This window comes from Mustelus asterias, chromosome 5 (assembly GCF_964213995.1).
Source record: "Mustelus asterias chromosome 5, sMusAst1.hap1.1, whole genome shotgun sequence".
NCBI lineage: Eukaryota > Metazoa > Chordata > Chondrichthyes > Carcharhiniformes > Triakidae > Mustelus > Mustelus asterias.
The window spans coordinates 71208924-71228968 of record NC_135805.1 but is presented as its reverse complement, the minus strand read 5'-3'; the positions used below and the strand labels follow the sequence as shown (position 1 = coordinate 71228968).

Here is a 20045-nt window from a genome sequence, read left to right as displayed (position 1 = left end):
ATTCTATCCAGCAGTACTAAATACCAAAGATCTTGCTCTATCGTGTTCATCCTAGCCATTGTGTATTTTCAGCTTTAAGCCTGAATAAAAATTAAATACAGATGTATGAATACTAATAAATGTAAAGGTCACTCATTTACTGTCTTCATAGCTAATGAACAGAGTGATGGAATTTAACTCCCAAAGCACAAGCAAAAAATATCAGAATGCCTTGTTAAAATGAAATTTAATTTGTCCATTTGCTGTGAAACAAGACCGTGATCTTACCAGCTTCATGACATACGTTGTTATAAAGCAGGCTATCATTTGAATCATCAGGAGAGTTATGGGCAATCTGCTAGTAAAATAAAGTATACTAGTTGCCTGCCAAATTAAAATTAATAGTATATATCAAACTTCTTAGACCATAAGACCATATGACATAGGAGCAGAATTAGGCCACTCGGCCCATTGAGTCTGCTCCGCCATTCAATCATGGCTGATATTTTTCTCATTCCCATTCTCCTGCCTTTTCCCCATAACCCCTAATCCCCTTATTAATCAAGAACCTACCTATCTCTGTCTTAAAGACACTCGATGACCTGGCCTCCACAGCCTTCTGCGGCAAAAAGTTCCACAGATTCACCACTCTGGCTGAAGAAATTCCTCCTCATCTCTGTTTTAAAGGATCGTCCCTTCAGCCTGAGATTGTGCCCTCTGGTTCTAGTTTTTCCTACTAGTGGAAAAATCCTCTCCACGTCCATTATATCCAGGCCTCGCAGTATCCTGTAAGTTTCAATAAGATCCTCCCTCATCCTTCTAAATTCCAGAGTCCCAGAGTCCTCAACCGTTCCTCATACGACAAGCTCTTCATTCCAGGGATCATTCTTGTGAACCTCCTCTGGACCCTTACCAAGGCCAGCACATCCTTTCTTAGATAGGGGGTCCAAAACTGCTTACAATACTCCTAATGGGGTCTGACCAAAGCCTTATAGAGCTTCAGAAGTATATCCCTGCTCTTGTATTCTAGCCCTCTCGACATGAATGCTAACATTGCATTTGCCTTCCTAACTGCCGACTGAACCTGCGTGTGTTAACTTAAGAGAATCTTGAACAAGGACTCCCACGTCCCTTTGTGTTTCTGATTTCTGAAGCATTTCTCTATTTAGAAAATAGTCTATGCCTCCATTCTTCCTTCCAAAGTGCATAACCTCGCACTTTTCCACATTGAATTCCATCTGCCACTTCTTTGCCCACTCTCCTAACCTGTCCAAGTCCTTCTGCAGCCCCCCTGCTTCCTCAATACTACCTGTCCCTCTACATATCTTTGTTTCATCTGCAAACTTAGCAACAGTGCCTTCAGTTTCTTCTTCCAAATCGTTAATGTATATTGTAAAACGTTGTGGTCCCAGCACCGACCTCTGAGGCACATCACTAGTCACCGGCTGCCATCATGAAAAAGACCCCTTTATCGCCACTCTCCGCCTTCTGCCAGTCAGCCAATCCTCTATCCATGCCAGGATCTTACCCTTCACACCATGGGCTCTTAATTTATTTAACAGTCTCCAATGCGGCACCTTGTCAAAGGCTTTCTGGAAATCTAAATAAATCACAACAGATTTGTCAGACATGACCTCCCCTTGACGAAGCCATGCTGACTCAGTCCTATTTTGTCTTGCATTTCCAAGTACGCTGTGATCTCATCTTTAATAGTGGACTCTAAAATCTTGCCAATGACTGAAGTCAGGCTAACCGGCCTATAATTTCCCATCTGTTGCCTCTCTCCCTTCTTATACAGCGGTGTTACATTAGCTACTTTCCAGTCCTCTGGTACCCTCCCTGCCTCCAGTAATTCAATAAAGATCACCACCAATGCCTCCACAATTTCCTCAGCTATCTCTTTTCTAACCCTGGGGTGTAGTCCATCCGGTCCAGGTGATTTATCCACTTTCAGATCTTTCAGTTTCGCCAGAACCTTCTCCTTAGTGAAGGCCACGACATTCACCTGTGCCCCCTGACTCTCCTGGAGCTCTGGCATCCCACTGGTGTCTTCCACCGTGAAGACTGATTCAAAGTAACTATTCAGCTCCTCTGCCATTTCTTTGTTTCCTATTATTACTTCTCCAGCCTCATTTTCCAGTGGTCCAATGGCTGTTTTTGCTTCTCTTACCTTTTATATATTGAAAAAAACTCTTTCTATTTTCTTTTATATTACTAGCTAGCTTACACTCATATTTCATCTTCTCCCCCCTTATTGCTTTTTTAGTTGCCCTCTACTCGCTTTTAAAGGCTTCCCAATCCTCTGGCTTCCCACTAATCCTTGCCACTTTGTATGCTTTTTCTTTTGCTTTTATGCTGTCCTTGACTTCCCTCGTCAGCCATGGATCCCATGCGCCCCCCTTAGCATGTTTCCTCATCCTTGGCGTGAATTTCTGTTGTGCCTCCCGAATAACCCCAAAAGCTCCTGCCATTGCTGTTCCACTGTCTCCCCTGCTAGGCTCCCTTTCCAATCAACTCTGTCCAGCTCCTCCCTCATGTCTTTGTAGTTACCTTTATTTAATTGTAACACCGTTACATCTGACTCCAGCTTCTCCCTCTCAAATTGCAGGGTAAGTTCTATCATATTATGGTCACTGCCCCCTAAGGGTTCCTTCACCTTAAGTTCCCTAATCAAGTCTGCCTCATTACACATCACCAAATCCAGAATTGCCAGTTCCCTAGTAGGCTCTGTCACAAGCTGCTCCAAAAAAACCATCTGTTAGACATTCCACAAATTCCTTTTCTTGGGCTCCACTACCACCCTGATTTTCCCAGTCCACCTGCATATTGAAGTCCCCCATGATTATTGTAATATTGCCTTTTTTATATGCTTTTTCTATCTCCAGATTTATTTTCTGCCCCACATCCTGACCACTGCTCGGGGACTTGTACGTAACTCCCATTAAGGTCTTTTTATCTTTGCGATTCCTCAATCCTACCCACAGAGATTCTATGCCTCCTGATCCTATACCACTTCTTGCTATTGATTTAACTTCATTCCTTACTAACAATGCAACCCCGTCCCCTTTGCCCATCTGCCTGTCTTTTCGATAGGACACGTATCCTTGGATATTTAGATCCCAGCCCTGATCCCCTTGCAGCCACGTCTCTATGATGCCCACAACATCATACCGGCCAATTTCAATGTGCGCAACAAGCTCATTTACCTTGTTCCGTATACTGTATGCATTTAGGTACAACATTGTCCTGCATTGACCACCTCTCTTTTCATACTTGTCACGGTTATAATAAGGACTAAGGAAGCAGTTGGTCAGGACATTGTATGGAATAATTGCTTTATTCACTGCAAGGCATTGGCATCGAAAGGACTTCCATACGATCTTTTAAGTGGTGTTTGAAGGAACTGTGAAAGTCGTGAATTTCATTAAACACAACGCACTCAATACCAGACTTTTTGAGTCTCTGTGTTCTGAAATGGGGGCCAAGCCCACATATTTATTATTCCATGCAGAGATACGTTGGCTGTCAAGGGGTCGGATGCTTGGCAAAGTTTACGAACTGAGGTGTGAAATCCATGCTGTCCTTGAGAATCGTCCCCTTTGACTGATTCATTTGGTGATGAAAGTTGGATGCTAACTTAGTCTTACCTTGCAGACATCTGCAAGGGCGGCACGGTAGCACAGTGGTTAGCACTGCTGCCTCACAGCGCCAGGGACCCTGGTTCGATTCCCGTCTTGGCTCACTGTTTGTGTGGAGTTTGCATGTTCTCCCCGTGTCTGCGTGAGTTTCCTCTCAGTTCTCAGGTTTCCTCCCACAGTCCAAAAGACGTGCTGGTTAGGTGCATTGGCCATGCTAAATTCTCCCTCTGTGTACCCGAACAGGTGCCAGAGTGTGACAACTGGGGGATTTTCACAGTAACTTCATTACAGTGTTAATGTAAGCCTACTTGTGATATTAATAAATAAAAAACATCTTTTCAATTCTGAACCAACGGTACCTAAAATTGCAAGGAAAAGATGATTGTTTTCGGCACTAGGAACAAATAGATGCTTTCCACAAGCCATTAAAAGTTTGGCAAGTGCGAGTAAAAAGCCAAAACTACTACATGTTCCCCAAACTGCTACAGTACATCGAAGAAAACAGTGTTAGTAAGGGAACTGTCAATAGACTGACGAGCTATATTTAATCGCATCTGGCTGCACTGATTGACAGCTTTTGTCACTATTTTCCAGAGGAGAAGTTTCAGATTCTGAAATAGAAGAAGTGGGTGAAAAATCCCTTTGAGTTTGAGAGTGCAGAGTCAGTTATTAATTTACAGTTGACTCCAAATGAGGAGATTGAGCTGCTACACCTGACCTGTGACAGCTTGTTAAAAACACTCCATAAGTCCATGAGGGTGTCATCATTTTGAATCAGCATCTCCCAGGAGTATCCAGTGCTGAGTAAAACAAGCATCTTGGTGCTATTCCCTTCATGATGACTGACATGAGCAAGGTGGGATTTTACATTCCCACAAAGGTGAAGACAGCACAAAGGAACCAGCTGAACTCTACACCTGATATGCATATTGCCTCCTCATCCTGTGAACATGATTGAAATTAGATTGTGAGTACCAAGTAGGCTCACCTGTCCTATTAAAGGAACGTGGTGTGGGTCCCGAAGGTTGGCCAATTGGCAAAATGGCTTCTGGAAAAACAGTTTGAAAAACACTGGTATGATGACCTTGCTGATTTTATTTCAAGTTGTAAAAATATTCATGTAGTTCTTAAAATGAATACAGCTTTTTTGTTTTCTGGACGGATGAGTATTTGCCCATATTTTTCGTTTGATGTTGAGTATGACTTCATATTCAAATATATTTTATGCACTCTATCATTTTTTAAGACATGGATTAGACAAAATCTTTGTAATTATGTAATTTTCATAACTCAATTTTAATTTTTTTGTGAACTAGGCCTGTTTACTTTCTGAGCGAATACCTACTCCAATAGCAGGAACTGAATCAGACTCTTCAACTGCTCAGGAATTACAAAATACGTAGGTGTACCTGCATTGTTGTTTTGCAATTGTGTGTGATCATGCTGGTTGATGACAATGGGCTAGATTTAATGCAGCCCATTGAAGAGGGAACATGGCATCTGGTCTCATTTAATTGTGGGAGATGCCTCACATCAGTCTCCTGGCAGTGGCGAAACCTCTCTTGATTAAGTCCTGTGAAAAGGCAGAAGGGGCTGACATAGGATTCACAGGCCAACTAATGAGCCAGTTGACACTCATTATCCTTGAGCTCACCACAATTTCATACTGGCTCAGGGATTAAAACTCCTTAAAAGGCTGCCCAGCAAACCCTGTCAGGTTTGCTAGCTGCCTTCCTCATTATCAGTCACTCTGTCAGATCCCTCAAATTGGGCACATTGGACAGGGGTGTGGCTTCTGAAAGCCACTTCGCTGCCCTTGGCTCCGACCTACTTTGCCCCCTGCCTTCCTTCCGTGACCATACCTCCCTTCCCCACAATCTCTTACCTGCCTTCACTCACCTTTGTCCTGGGATATCATGATAAATCTGGGCCTTTGATGGGTGTAATGCTACCAGCTGCCATTTCTTCCGCTGGTGTTGGCAACATGAGGAGCTGGCACCAGGCAGAGCTTTCACCACTGGGAATCACAATCATAGGAAAGGCCCAACAATGGCCATGTAGGTGCCTGTAAGGCGCTTGATTCCATTTGGGCTTCTTCACAGAACCGATGGGGGCTCTCCAACCAATGAGCGAAAATATAATCCTGACATAATCCTGGCCAATGATTTTGAAGCTTCTGCTTGTAACTTAGGATAGACAAAAATTGGGGTACATTAGGTGAGAGGTTGGGTGAAAGCCACTGCATTGAGTTGAATGTGTGACCCAGGTATTTCTAAACTCTGCCTCACTTTAATGTGTCAGAACTGATCCTGTTCAAAAACAATGGAAGTGTTGTCAGGCCAGCAGGCTGAAGTGGTAATATCAGATATGAGCCTTTCTCCTGGATGAGAACGTCTGAAAGATTCTTCTTCTGGTTATGTAAATAGGAAGAAAGGCCAAAGCTTTGGAGGCCCACAGATTTCTTATGGAGCTTGGGGGAGTACTCGCCTTGACCCATAAGGCATCTTCACCAAATTTTAAAAATAAAATGCCCTTCCTAATATCTTTTGGCCACTCTTCTAACTTGCCAGATATTGGATTTAATATTGTGTACTTCATTTTCATCTTCATTGCCTGAACAGTAAAATTTGGCTGGATTTCATGGATGATAGTGAAGATGAAAATCGTATGTGTTTATGACCACAAAAAAACCCTGTTTTATATATTATTTTCCTTACCTTGAAAAGATATATTTTGCTTTGGAATCCAAAGGAATAATTCAGCACAAAACATTTTTTTTAAGGCACAAAAAAATGTATATTTGTGGGACTGGATGAATCATAGAGAAAGCCAGTGTTACATATACTTAAACATATTAGTGAAGTTGGTTTAAAAAAAAGTTTACAAATTCATGTTTTATCCTTATATGTCATACATACTTGTATAAAAGTCAATCTCATGATTTTTGGCCTAAAAATCCTCATGTAAAAGTTGACCCTACTTTTTCAGGAATCAAAGCCCAAAAATCTCAGAGCCCTAGTATAACCTCTACAATCCTTCAAAAATCTGCATTAATTATTCATTAAAATAGTTACACATACCAAAGTTCCTCCAGTTCATTCTTGTCAATTAAGGTGGATAGAATGGCGATTGATTTTGAATTTTGTGGGAAGAAACAAACCGATCAGAAAAGAGTAATAAACAATGTAGATGGAAGCAGTTGTAGGGATCATCTCATAAATGAACTCTCGGTCTTGTGTCCCCAGTCACCGCCTTCAGCCTTTTTGGGGAGGGAAGCGGCTGGTCTTGCCAATCGAGCCCTTGCAAATGTCAAAGAAGAGGAATTGCTCTGCAGTAAGGTTTAGGACAAGGACTGGGAACTATCAGCATGAGCCATCAAGGGCCCATTCTTTTCCTTAACCCCTGAGCAGCATTAAAACCACATGATGAGCGAATGTTGCTGGTTCCTCTCCCCGAACGTGGGGGTTGGTGGTCAGATGTGGGGAAGGTTCCTTAATAAAAACACAGAGTAAGAAGGGGAGTAACAGCTGGTATGGGCTACGCTTCCTCCATTACCTTATGGATTCTTTTGAACTATGTTAGGTGTATCAAGTGAATGTGTGTTAGTTCAACATACGCCACTTGAAAACATTACTTGTGCAAAAGTCGACCCCTTAACATTTTGTTTAAAAATTGGTAACAGAAATTCGACTTTTACTTGAGTGTAATAGAGTATGTTGTTTTATTGTTTTTTCACTTGCTCGTCTTTAGTACTACAATGTCATTAGAAAGGATCCTAATTTTGGTATATTATTGTCATCATTATTGCATAAATTATCATCATTTCTTAGGTATCATAAAAAATGAAACCCTGTAACTTTCTTGTCAGGATGATCTTGGAAGAAATGCTGCTGGACAATCTGCTAAACTTTGCTGCTACTCCAAAAGGGTTGTTACTTCTGCAGCAAACAGGAGCACTCAACGAGTGTGTGGTTTTCATGTTCAGCAGATTCACTAAAAAGTTGCAGGTATGTATGTGTAAAACATCTTTTGAGAACGAAGGGATGTATATTTTGTCCCTTTTACAATAAACTGTTATTTTTTCAGTTCCTAACTTGTGTCTAGGATTCTGGACTGTTATCCGTTGATCATTCTTTCCCGTATCATCCTGAACCCATTAATAGCCTTGACCATGGAACTGTATTTCTTCTTGTGCTTCTTAACCATTCCAGCACTTGACATGATTAACAACTCTTTTTACATGATTCCTTCTGCTTTGTCCATCTGTGGAACTATCCTTATGTCTTTACATTGCTATCTGACCCATTATAGCTTGGTTTCTTCTCCTTACCTGCATGGTAAATTCAGAAGAGCTCCAAGAGTCCCCCATGGTCGGCTTATGATGAAAGTAAGGAGGTGTGGGATAGAGGGAAAGTTGGCCGATTGGATAGGTAACTGGCTATCTGATCGGAGACAGAGGGTGGTGGTGGATGGAAAATTTTCGGACTGGAGGCAGGTTGCTAGCGGAGTGCCACAGGGATCAGCGCTTGGTTCTCTGCTCTTTGTGATTTTTATTAATGACTTAGAGGAGGGGGCTGAAGGGTGGATCAGTAAATTTGCTGATGACACCAAGATTGGTGGAGTAGTGGATGAGGTGGAGGGCTGTTGTAGGCTGCAAAGAGACATAGATAGGATGCAAAGCTGGGCTGAAAAATGGCAAATGGAGTTTAACCCTGATAAATGTGAGGTGATTCATTTTGGTAGGACTAATTTAAATGTGGATTACAGGGTCAAAGGTAGGGTTCTGAAGACTGTGGAGGAACAGAGAGATCTTGGGGTCCATATCCACAGATCTCTAAAGGTTGCCACTCAAGTGGATAGAGCTGTGAAGAAGGCCTATAGTGTGTTAGCTTTTATTAACAGGGGGTTGGAGTTTAAGAGCCGTGGGGTTATGCTGCAACTGTACAGGACCTTGGTGAGACCACATTTGGAATATTGTGTGCAGTTCTGGTCACCTGACTATAAGAAGGATGTGGAAGCGCTGGAAAGAGTGCAGAGGAGATTTACCAGGATGCTGCCTGGTTTGGAGGGTAGGTCTTATGAGGAAAGGTTGAGGGAGCTAGGGCTGTTCTCTCTGGAGCGGAGGAGGCTGAGGGGAGACTTAATAGAGGTTTATAAAATGATGAAGGGGATAGATAGAGTGAAAGTTCAAAGACTATTTCCTTGGGTGGATGGAGCTATTACAAGGGGGCATAACTATAGGGTTCATGGTGGGAGATACAGGAAGGATATCAGAGGTAGGTTCTTTACGCAGAGAGTGGTTGGGGTGTGGAATGGACTGCCTGCAGTGATAGTGGAGTCAGACACTTTAGGAACATTTAAGCGGTTATTGGATAGGCACATGGAGCACACCAGGATGATAGGGAGTGGGATAGCTTGATCTTGGTTTCAGATAAAGCTCGGCACAACATCGTGGGCCGAAGGGCCTGTTCTGTGCTGTACTGTTCTATGTTTGGCATTCACCGCTAAAGACTTCCCAATGTCATTATCCTGAGTTCTGTATGTAGTAGATACTGAGAGTGTGTTTGAGTGAGTGGGGGTAGGATAAAGTGGGTGAGTAATGTAAGGAGGGTTGGAGGGTAAGGGAAGGATAACAAAGTATGAGGGTGGGCAAGGGAGTGAGATAGATAGCAGAGGTAGGGAGCCTCACATTTATCTCCAGAAATGAGCAAGTGACCAGGTGGACATTTTAACCTGGTCACTTTGGCATCCATTCGTCTCCATTTCAACTTCCATCCCTAACTCAAGATTGTTGCAGGAGGCATCCTCGACTCCTGCCCTTTCCCACTACCCTGCTGTTAAAATTGTATGATGGCCACTGCCGGTCAGGAGGCTGGATTGTTACATTGGGAAATCCCTGACTCCGGATTCCTGCCTCTAAAATGAAAATTCATCCCATAATCTAGGCTGACGGACCAGTGCATGGCTGACACCTCAGTGCAGAATTGACAGACACCTGAATAATAGCTCTCAGGTGAGAAATTAACCTATAACTCCACCTGCCTGTCTGGTGGTTCAGATGATTGTGATGTGAAGAAGAGCAGATAATTTTCACACTGTGCTGTCCACCATCTCTTTATCTCAGCCAACACCAAAGAATTTGTAATCCTGCATTTATCACGTTACTGTTTGAGATATACAGGTGTGAGAAATGGCAATCTCTTTTATTAATGTAACAATGCTAATTCAATCATGTAATTCATTTGGAAAAATTCTGAAATGTGATTAGCTACAGCCTATTTTTTATTTTAATGAAAGTTCATTTACTAGGACAAATGAGAGATTCTTGTGTTATTTTTAGTTCAATTATTTTTTTTTCTGCCTGGCAAATTCAATCTTGAGACTTTAGCTTTTCAGGCAATAGGAGACAATTTAGTGATGTAACTCTGGAAACATTTATCAAGCAACTAAAGTTATACATAATAAAGCTAGACAGCAAAGCAACTTTACCGGCTCAACATGGTTCTTGTTTCCTGATTCAACCTACGGCATGAGGCAACACGGGGTCTCAAACTGTCGGACTCTCGAGAGCAGGCCCTGATGGTTTAAGGTGCATGATCACTTTCTAATTGGTTTATTGATGGTGATTAGTCATTTACTAATATAATTTCCTATTGTCTCCTGATTGACCTTCTATGGTGTTAGTCCCTCATTAAAGCTTTTCTGTTATTTCATTATCTTAGAAGTTGTCAAATTTAATGGCAGGCCTTAGGATAATTTTGTTGTCTGCTTATCTGAGATACGAGAGCATATGATAGAGTCATAGAGGTTTACAGCATGGAAACAGGCCCTTCGCCCCAACTTGTCCATGCCGCTCTTTTTTTAAATCCCGAAGCTAGCCCCAATTGTCCCATATCCCTCTATACCCATCTTACCCATGTAACTGTCTAAATGCTTTATAAAAGACAAAATTCTACCCGCCTCTACTACCACCTCTGGCAGCTTGTTCCAGACACTCACCACCCTCTGTGTGAAAAGATTGCCCCTCTGGGCACTTTTGTATCTCTCCCTTCTCACCTTAAACCTATGACCTCTAGTTTTAGACTCCCCCACCTTTGGGAAAAGATATTGACTATCTAGCTCATCTATGCCCCTCATTATTTTTTAGACCTCTGTAAGATCACCCCTCAGCCTTCTGCGCTCCAGAGAAAAAAGTCCCAGTCTATCCAGCCTCTCCTTATAACTCAAACCATCAAGTCCTGTTAGCATCCCAGTAAATCTAGTAAATGATATTTAATTCTCATGATCAACGCTGGACTCACATTATAGGTATCAATATTGTATGTACCGTAGAACTCTCATTAAGACAGGCCCTTATCAGGATGTTTTGGTTGAGAGTATTGCTTTGCCATTATATGGTTTTGTTGTATCAGCCAATGCTTGGTATCAGTTAATTAAAATACAGAATGGTGCATAACCTTACAAAAACTCGGATGAGAAATTACACAAAGTCTATATAATCAATGCTTAAAAGTGTTGGTGTGCTAAATTGGAGGCAACAGGATTTGTTTAGAAATATAACGTGCCATATTCAAGTCAAGAGAACTAGATCATTACAAAAGCTAATTATAAAACTTCTTTCTAAACTTACAGAATCAAAGACAACTACGTAATGTGAAGGAAAGTGAATGTTTATTTTAAAACACCATGGCCTGAATTTAACCCTTGGGTCGGGCACAAAGTTGGTGTGGGTGGGAGCAGATGTGCCTGCTCCCACCCGAGATTGTGTTGTTAACATGATATTACGGGGGGTGGCCAATTAAGGCCAGCCAAGCATGTAAGGCCATGCTGTTAGGCTCTCACTGGATGGATATAGGGATGCATTGGGCACTGGGTGCAATGAGGACTTGAAGACCAAGAACTTTACTGGTCTCAAGAATATTATCAGCGCCAGGATGCCATGCCATGGAAGGTGGGAGGGCAAGTCAAATGGGCTAAATGTCCCCCATTTCAAGAATCAAAGAGTGTCTCTCTGTGTTGTTGCAGGATGTCACTGCCAAGCACAATATCCCTGATACCCAGGGACAGGAAGAGGAGGCTATTCCGCTTGACTAATAAGATCTGAACTGAGGTACTTGCCGGAGTCAGTGGGTTTGACATTGTATGCTGCACCTGGCTGCAGTTCCGTAGAAGATTCAATGATCTTCTGCGGTCAGCAATGATAAGTGCAGAGATGACATGGAACTGTGTGTATAGGTGTAGTCAGGTGTCTGATTACAGATCGGATCTGAGTGTGTGTGCCAACTGGCACTGAAGTCTGCCCTACCAAGGCTGGACTGACAATAGGCCACAACACATAGGAAGGGGAAGGTGTGTTACAGTTAAATGGCATGCTAAATGCCCGTGTGGGGGGAGGAGACATCTAGAATGGTCCTCAAGGATGATGCAACACCAATAAGTCTTTTCATTCCCTGTAACGAGAAGGCAAGTAACAATAATGAGGAGTGCCATCTAACTGTCGGGGGAGTCCCCAATCTGCTGCTCCTGACCACGAGCGAGAATGGACGGCACATGGCACAGTGGTTAGTGCTGCTGCTTCACAGAGCCAGGGACTCGGGTTCAATTCTGGCCTCGGGTGTGAAGTTTGCACATTCTGTTTGTGTTTGCATGAGTTTTTTCTGCGTGTCCCGGTTTCCTCCCACAGTCCAAAGATGTGCGGGTTACTTTAATTGGACATGGAAAATTGCCCCTTAGTGTCAGGAGGATTAGCAAGGTGGTGACATGCTGTGAAACGGATCGGGCTTAGTTGGGATTATTGTTAGTGCAGGCTTGATGGGCCAAATGGCCTCCTCCTGCCGTGTAGGGATTCTGTGATGCTCTGGAGTTGGATTGCCACTTTACTAGCTCACTGCTCCGCACCTGGTGTGACAGAACTCTGGGATGAAGGTAAGTTGTGCTGTGGGTACGGGAGAGTTCACAGGCCCTGCTTATCAGCCAGAGTGCCCATTGAAGCTCCAATTCAGATGTCCCCATGCAGCATCTCTCCATTGTCTCAGCAGGACACCTGGCATGTAAAATGACGATGGTGATTGAATTCACTGATGTTGTGCCTTCCTGCCGTAGATGAGCCAACCACACTAGCTGCAGGTGACCCCCATCAGGTCCCCAGGCGACTTTGCTCCTGCATTTGTATCACATTGTCTTTTGGTACCAGACACTAGTGCAGATACTCACAAGTTGGTAGGCATTAGGTTGTCACCTCCACAAATAGTGCACAGTAGTGAGGGCACATTACACTTGCCTGAAGAGACAGAGACAGACAGGTCGCGGGGCGCCAACAGTGAGAGTACTATTGGAGGTCAGGACCATGTTGAGTCCGAAGCAAATGACAAGCCTCTGGAGACGTTCATCAGGTGGCAATTGTCATATGTCCAGCGGGATGTGTGACAGAGATTCATGAGGGTCTGTATGCCATGGCATCTGTCATTGAGGGGTCTGTGCAGACCATGAGCACTGCATGAGCATCAAGCTCACATCATTCTCATCTGTTAGAGTGGCAACTCTGGTGGAGAAGCAGCTTCAGGGACACCCTCAAGTCTTCCAGGGGTTGCCTCAGACCTGCAAGCCAGCACAACAGCTCGGACCTCTGAAGGTCACTGCCGGTGTGGGAGGTGATGAGGCACCTCGGCTCTCTGCTAAGTGTCCGTCCATCAGTACTGAACTGGGACATTCGAATGCACCTCATGCCGGTGGATGCGTTGCCTGTTGTTTTGTGGGTTCCCCTTAAGGGTGCTCTGAAACAGGGCAGCAGCTCCTCCGCCCCTTTGCTTGTGACACTGCATCTGACGGTAACATGACGCTTGAGGAGGGCTGGATATTCCTTCCCAGCTGAAACTAACTCAGGTTCCGATGGCCAGAGGACACCCACCAAGGCCATCGCAACCATGATAGCAAAGTCAGCATGCTGCCTCCAATGCCGCTGCCAGTGCATTGGGGGCACCAAGATGCAGCACCGCAGACATGCACCCCAAAAGCACAACAGGGGCATATCACAGATGACATTATTTGCATTCATTACTTCAGGTTTTCTGTTAGGTTTGGAATATTTGTATGCTGTTTTTATGTTAATGTGAAGTCACATAAACATTTTCTGAGTTGGCTGCATGCTTTGTACATTGGCCAGATGTTGCACGGGTTTGTAAGCGGAGGACTTGGTGTGGTGCAGAATTTCTGGGTTAAGCTCTATGGGAATTTCTGGGTTAAGCTCTATTGTGAGTGAGACATGGCCATTGAATTGAGCCAGCCTCCATGTCATGGCTGCTTAGCTGAAGGATTTGTGGACCAATACATTGTTCGCGTCCCTGTCTCCCTGAATGTTCCTGTCGTCTGCCTCGAAGTCCTCACCCTGTGCATTCCTAGCCTCATCCTCCAATCCATCACTGGAGTCATCCTCTCTGGCCAGTGGTCCTGCCTTGCTCTCCTCAGCCTCCATTCGGTCTCAATTTGTTAGAACTAGATTGTGCAGGGCAGAGCACAATGGTTGCGATGGCCTTGGTGGGTGTCCTCTGGCCATCGGAACCTGAGTTAGTTTCAGCTGGGAAGGAATATCCAGCCCTCCTCAAGCGTCACGTTACCGTGCAGGGCAGAGCACATAACAACTATGAGGGAGACGCAGTCTGGCAAATATTACAATGAAGCCCTGGCACGGTCAAGGGATCTGAAGCACATCTTGAGCAACTTGATGGTCATCTCCACCACCAGAAGGTAAAGTCGCATGGGATCAGAGGTGAGCTGGAAAGATGGATACAGAACTGGCTCAGTCATAGAAGACAAAGGGTAGCAGTGGAAGGGTGCGTTTCTAAATGGAGGGCTGATCCTCAGGGATCAGTGGTGAGACCTTTGTTGTTTGTAATATATATGTAATTTGGAGGAAAATAATTGGCTTCATTAGTAAGTTTACGGATGATACAAAGGTTGGTGGAATTGCGGATAGGGATGAGGACAGACAGAGAATACAGCAGGATATAGATCTGTTGGAGAATTGGGCAGAGAGATGGCAGATGGAGTTTAATCCAGACAAATGTGAGGTAATGCATTTTGGAAGGTCTAATACACATGGGAAGTACACAGTAAATGGCAGAATCCTTAAGAGTATTGATAGGCAGAGGGATCTGGGTGTACAAGTACACAGGTCACTGAAAGTGGCAACACAAGTGGAAAAGGTAGTCAAGAAGGTATACGGCATGCTTGCCTTCATTGAGTTTAAAAATTGGCAAGCCATGTTGTAGCTTTATAGAACCTTGGTTAGGCCACACTTGGAATATAGTGTTCAACTCTGGTCGCCACACTACCAGAAAGATATGGAGGCTTTGGAGAGGATACAGGAAAGATTTACCAGGATATTGCCTGGTATGGAAGGCATTAGATATGAGCAGAGGTTGGAAAAACTTGGTTTGTTCTCACTGGAACGACGGAGGTTGAGGGGCGACCTGAAATGCTCCTGATGTCTTCTCATTTGATTTAACGCACTTCCAGGTCCGGCGTGTAAACAGCCAAACCACGTAAAGTCCTGGCCCCAAGTTAAACTGCACTAATTTAAAATAAGGCTCAATGTTTTAACACCTGTTTTTTCCCCTTTGCACAATAGACCTTTGAATTTAGGAAATATAAACTGATAAGTTTTAATTGCTAGGGAGTTTGATGGCCCCAGACCAGAACTGTTCAATTTTGATGATTTTGCATCACTGCCTTGGGGCCATGTAGCTTTTCTCACTTATCAAGTGTGAGTGAGACTGCTAACCAAGACCAAGTCATGTGATGTACTAGTGTACCACAGTTCACCATGATATCACATTGGGTTAATATATCGACTACTTAATTACTACACATAATTAAACTACTAATTGTAAATAATTAACAAACTTCAACTTATCTACAAGCCTATGGACAGACTGCGGATGGATTTGCAGGCTGTGGTTCCGTTAAATTCTGTGAATGCCTTTCCTGCTGCCTTCCTGCCTGTTCCGGACCTGGCTGTGATTTAACGGCCATTTGTCAAGGATTTAGGTAGTCCATCTGCCCTCATGCCAATTGTGGCTCTTAAAAGTAAATCTTTTGGCTAACTAGAGAAAATCTCCAACAAGTACAAGGTGGGAATAGAGTCGAGTGCCTCCTTCACAGGCCCCCTTTTCAGTTAAGAAGTCCCACCAAGGTTTCCCCAATCCCCTTTTCCCGGTGTCTGCTGATCGATGCACTCCCTACCTACTCATCCATCCTGAGGCCTTCTCTTCTGGGCCCCGCCCCACCACAAAACCCCCAACTTAACTGTCATCTGGCTCCTGGCTGTTCTTTGCTGGGTCAATTACAGTTCTGACAGTGGCCACCACTCCCATATGGAGGCAGAAGTCTCATCCCTAGCCACTGAATGCCCCTCTGAGCATTAAATGGCTGCAGAGTAGCCCATTGTAGCAGGATTGTGTTCACTGTCGATTTTTCCGAGCAGGGCAAGAAGCCTTGCCACTTGTGAAATATTGTCCTATGAGTGCTGCGCCCTAAACCTTATCCATGTGGCCAAACATCATGAGTCAGACCAGACTATGAATATCAATCATCAATTCAATTGAATAGATTGCCAGAGTCAAGATCAGTTCTATCCCTAACCATCTTTTACAAATAGGAATTCCAGCGGAACCTTGGTGGTTTCCCATTCTCCCCAAACTCAAAGATACTTGGTTAACTAGCATCATTTTGGTTGTTGGTTTTCAAGGCCTCATAGTTAGAATAGAATCCTTACAGTATAAAGGAGGCCATTTGGCCCATCAATCCTGCACCAAAAACAATCCCACCCAGGCCCTATCCCACAACCCCATATATTTACCCTGCTAATCCTTCTGACACTTAGGGGCAATTTTTCTTTAGCGTGGCCAATCCACCTAACCTGCATATCTTTGGACTGTCGGAGGAAAGCGGAGCACCCGGAAGAAATCCACGCAGACACTGGGTGAACGTGCAAACTCCACACAGTCACCCGAGGCCAGAATTGAACCCGGATCCCTGGCGCTGTGAGTCAGCAGTGCTAACCAATGTGCCGTGTACCACCCTTAACCATCCAAACAATAGGACAATCTCGTTCTTGAACTCATTGCTGTCTTTTTTTAATCCGGTTACACTTGCTAGAGTAAATTTATCTTTTTTTATTTTGTATGTGTGCAAATTAACAACAATTTGCCATTTTAAAGATTCTACTGCTACTAATTACTAGCGTATTCTCTGCCACAATCACCATTGCAGTCATTTGAAATTCCAGCAAAATGGCATTCATATTGGTATGAAGTGTTCACCGTGAACTCTGATACTAAATACAGCACAAAAGCACTGGAATCCAATTACAAATCAGCAGACCTGTTTTCTTCAAATAATCGTCTATTAACATTGCCTGGATAGCATTATTAATATGGTAAGTGATATAATGCGAAACAAGAATTATATGCATAGTGTTTACTTACTTTGTCTTTTCCTCTAACTTGCCAGGTCAGCAAATGTGAAAAGTTTGGATATGGAGTAATGGTTACGCAGGTAGCTGCCACAGCTCCTGGCATTGTGGCATTGCAAAGTTCAGGTAAATATTAATTGAAGAGATATCTACCAAATTGAGTATATTTCGCCATTTAGAACCATAGAATGGTTTTATATGTTGCTTTTGCAATATACAGTGAAAGATACAGGCATTATAAGTAATACATTAATCTTTAGAATGACAGTTGAACACTATTCTGATATATGTTTACATTATCATCAAAAAAGTCTATTATTTAGGCTATTCCCATGTAATTCCCATGTCAAAGTGAACAGAAGGTCTGTTTATATGCTTCAACCAATATTTCTATAACTCGTTGCTAGGAATTTTGTGTAACAGTAAAATAATAATTGCACCTTATTTGATCCTCACACTTGTGCTGTTGTTAATGCTTCAAAAAGAGCCATCAACTCTTAATATCATATTTATGTGATTTCCCTCTGTCCTTTTTATATTTTCCATTCCAAATACATATCCCTTTCCCTTTCAGATGATATTAGAATTTTTATGGCTCAATAGCTCAGTAGTAACTTTCACATTCTAATAATTAGTCATTGGTTAGTACAGAGCTTGAGTATTGCTGAAATAGAGACATGCTGTTGGAGTTTTTTGTCTTGCACTCGTCAGGACATCTACACAAGATAAACCACAGTAAAAAGAACAGCAAATTATACTACATGAGAAGAGTGCTAATTGGTTGGCAAATGGAGTCTGATTAGTAGAGGCATTATCATAGAAAATACAGCTGAGGATAGTTAATCAGCAAGCTTTCATTTTGAATTAAAACCAGGCAGGTTGACTCTGATTGGTCAAGGCATTGCCATGGGGTTGAACCAAGGAATGGTGGTCCCCAAGTTTTTTTTAGCTGAGAAATACATTATTCTGTTTGCAAAGGACAGGACCCTGAGTGTGGATATTCGTGGCTTCTAGCATGTCTAAGTGAGCTGATATTTCCAGTACAAAGATGATACATTTGAGTCCGTGCAGCTGCGTGCAAAAACTTCCTTACACATCTCAATGGACTCCATCCTATGCTGAAATTCACCTTTGAAATGGAACATTCAAATGAGCTATATGATTTGTCTTATTAGCAGCCTATCTGCAACCTCGTTTTCTCACCGTGCAAGCTTAGGGCACAAAAAGGCATTCTGTGGAATAATGGATACCCTTATTAGATTGCTGTTTGTTGTGCAAACTAATGAATGGGTCTCGGGTGGTCACTTCCAGCCTTGAAAAGTTTCCAGTCTATCTTGCATTACCCTGGAAGGGCAGGTGTCTCAAATACTTGAACAACGGTTGAAGCTAGCCGTTGCATGCTGTTACTGTGCATTAGCAACACGAGTGGTATTCTTCACTAACAGGATGCTACCATCAAACCAGGAAGACTTCTGACCATCACACAATTCAGTGAGCTGGTTTATGAATTTTGGTGCTGGTGTGTAGGGCCTATGTTTTAATGACCCTGATCATATCAAACAGCACGTCCTTTCGGCTGTTTGCAACAGGCAAAGTACTGACCGTACTCAATCAGCTCATGCTTGCAAAACTCAAAATCTAATGTCCAACATTAGATGTGGTTCCGCAATTGGGCAACACTTGCTAAACAATCCTGCTTGTGCTAAGAATTACACTGAAAACCAATTTATGGTTATCAGTCAAACTCTCAGTATGGCTCATTTACACATGCTAGAAGTTACATGTATTTGCACACAGGACCTGTACTTTGCAGACGGAAGGAGCATGTCCAAGCATTACCCCTTGTCCAAGTAAATAAAACCTTGTTGAACTGCCATTCCCAATTTAATTCCTCGTGGCAATGTTTGACTAATCAGAGTCAATCTGCCTGGTTTGATTTGAACAAAAGCTTGGCAGTGAACAGCTAAGTAAGTATTCTCTACTGCATTCTCCATGGCAATACTTCTACCAATCAGAGAGCACTTACCAACCACCCAGCGCTCTCTTCTCGTGTTGTATACATTGTTCTCTTTACTGTTGGTTTACTTCATGCAGCTGGTCCTGATGAGTGCAGGATGAAAAGCTTTGGTAAAGCATCTCTCTTTTCTGCATTATTCTAATAATTCTGTGTGACTAAAATATATAATTGCCTTAATATTTTCATAAGTTTCTTTGTTCCCTTGTAATCATTATGTCAATCAGTGGCAACAAACTTTCGCCACTTACTCTCTCCAAACTTTTCTTAATTTTGATTATCGCTACTATATTCACTCTTAACTGTCCACTTTCAGGTGAGTAAAATTCAACAATTTGAGCCTTTCTTCATAATTATAACTTCTAATTTATAATATTATGTTATCAATTATGTACCATACGCTTTTCATCACTGGCATATCCTTTGAAATGCCCAAATGTCATACAGTATTTAATGTCTAAACTCAGTTTGACTTTATGTTCATTGTCTTGTCTTTTATATAAAAGATAGAATTTCAATTGTCTTTTTCTAACTTTTTCTACCTGTGCTTCCACCTTTACAGATAATGGAACATAAACACAGCATAGATCTGTTGGGCCAAATGAGCAGTTTCTATGTTGTAAATTTAATGTAATCTCTGGTCTGTCATCCTGTTAAGAATCTTACCATTTAGGATTACTGTTATTTTTATCGAAATATACCAGTTTTCAATTTTCTAAATTGAACAGCATCTGCCCACTACAAGTTCTAAGTTCATCCCCACAGTTTGCCATGGTCTCCAGTTTGGAATCACAACAAACTTGCTGTATCTGTGTAGAAATTATTTTATATAAATAAGAGAAATCTTAGTGCGAATCCCAAGGGCATTTTCCTTCTGATTTTTAGTTTCCCTCTTTTCTCAAGAAAGAAAATTAATACAAGAAATGGGGGGGAGGGGAGAAGG

At 42.7% G+C, this 20045-nt stretch overlaps 1 protein-coding gene across 3 annotated transcripts in view; it reads left to right on the top strand.

The window, feature by feature from the left end:
- The window catches only part of tbc1d32 (TBC1 domain family, member 32), a 272496-nt gene that overhangs the window by 118812 nt on the left and 133639 nt on the right, over positions 1–20045 (top strand). For all 3 annotated transcript variants that reach the window (XM_078212743.1, XM_078212744.1, XM_078212742.1), the window contains exons 18-20: positions 4934–5016; positions 7486–7624; positions 17127–17214. In XM_078212743.1, coding sequence (XP_078068869.1) covers positions 4934–5016; positions 7486–7624; positions 17127–17214 — 310 coding nt within the window. The remainder of the gene's footprint in view (positions 1–4933; positions 5017–7485; positions 7625–17126; positions 17215–20045) is intronic.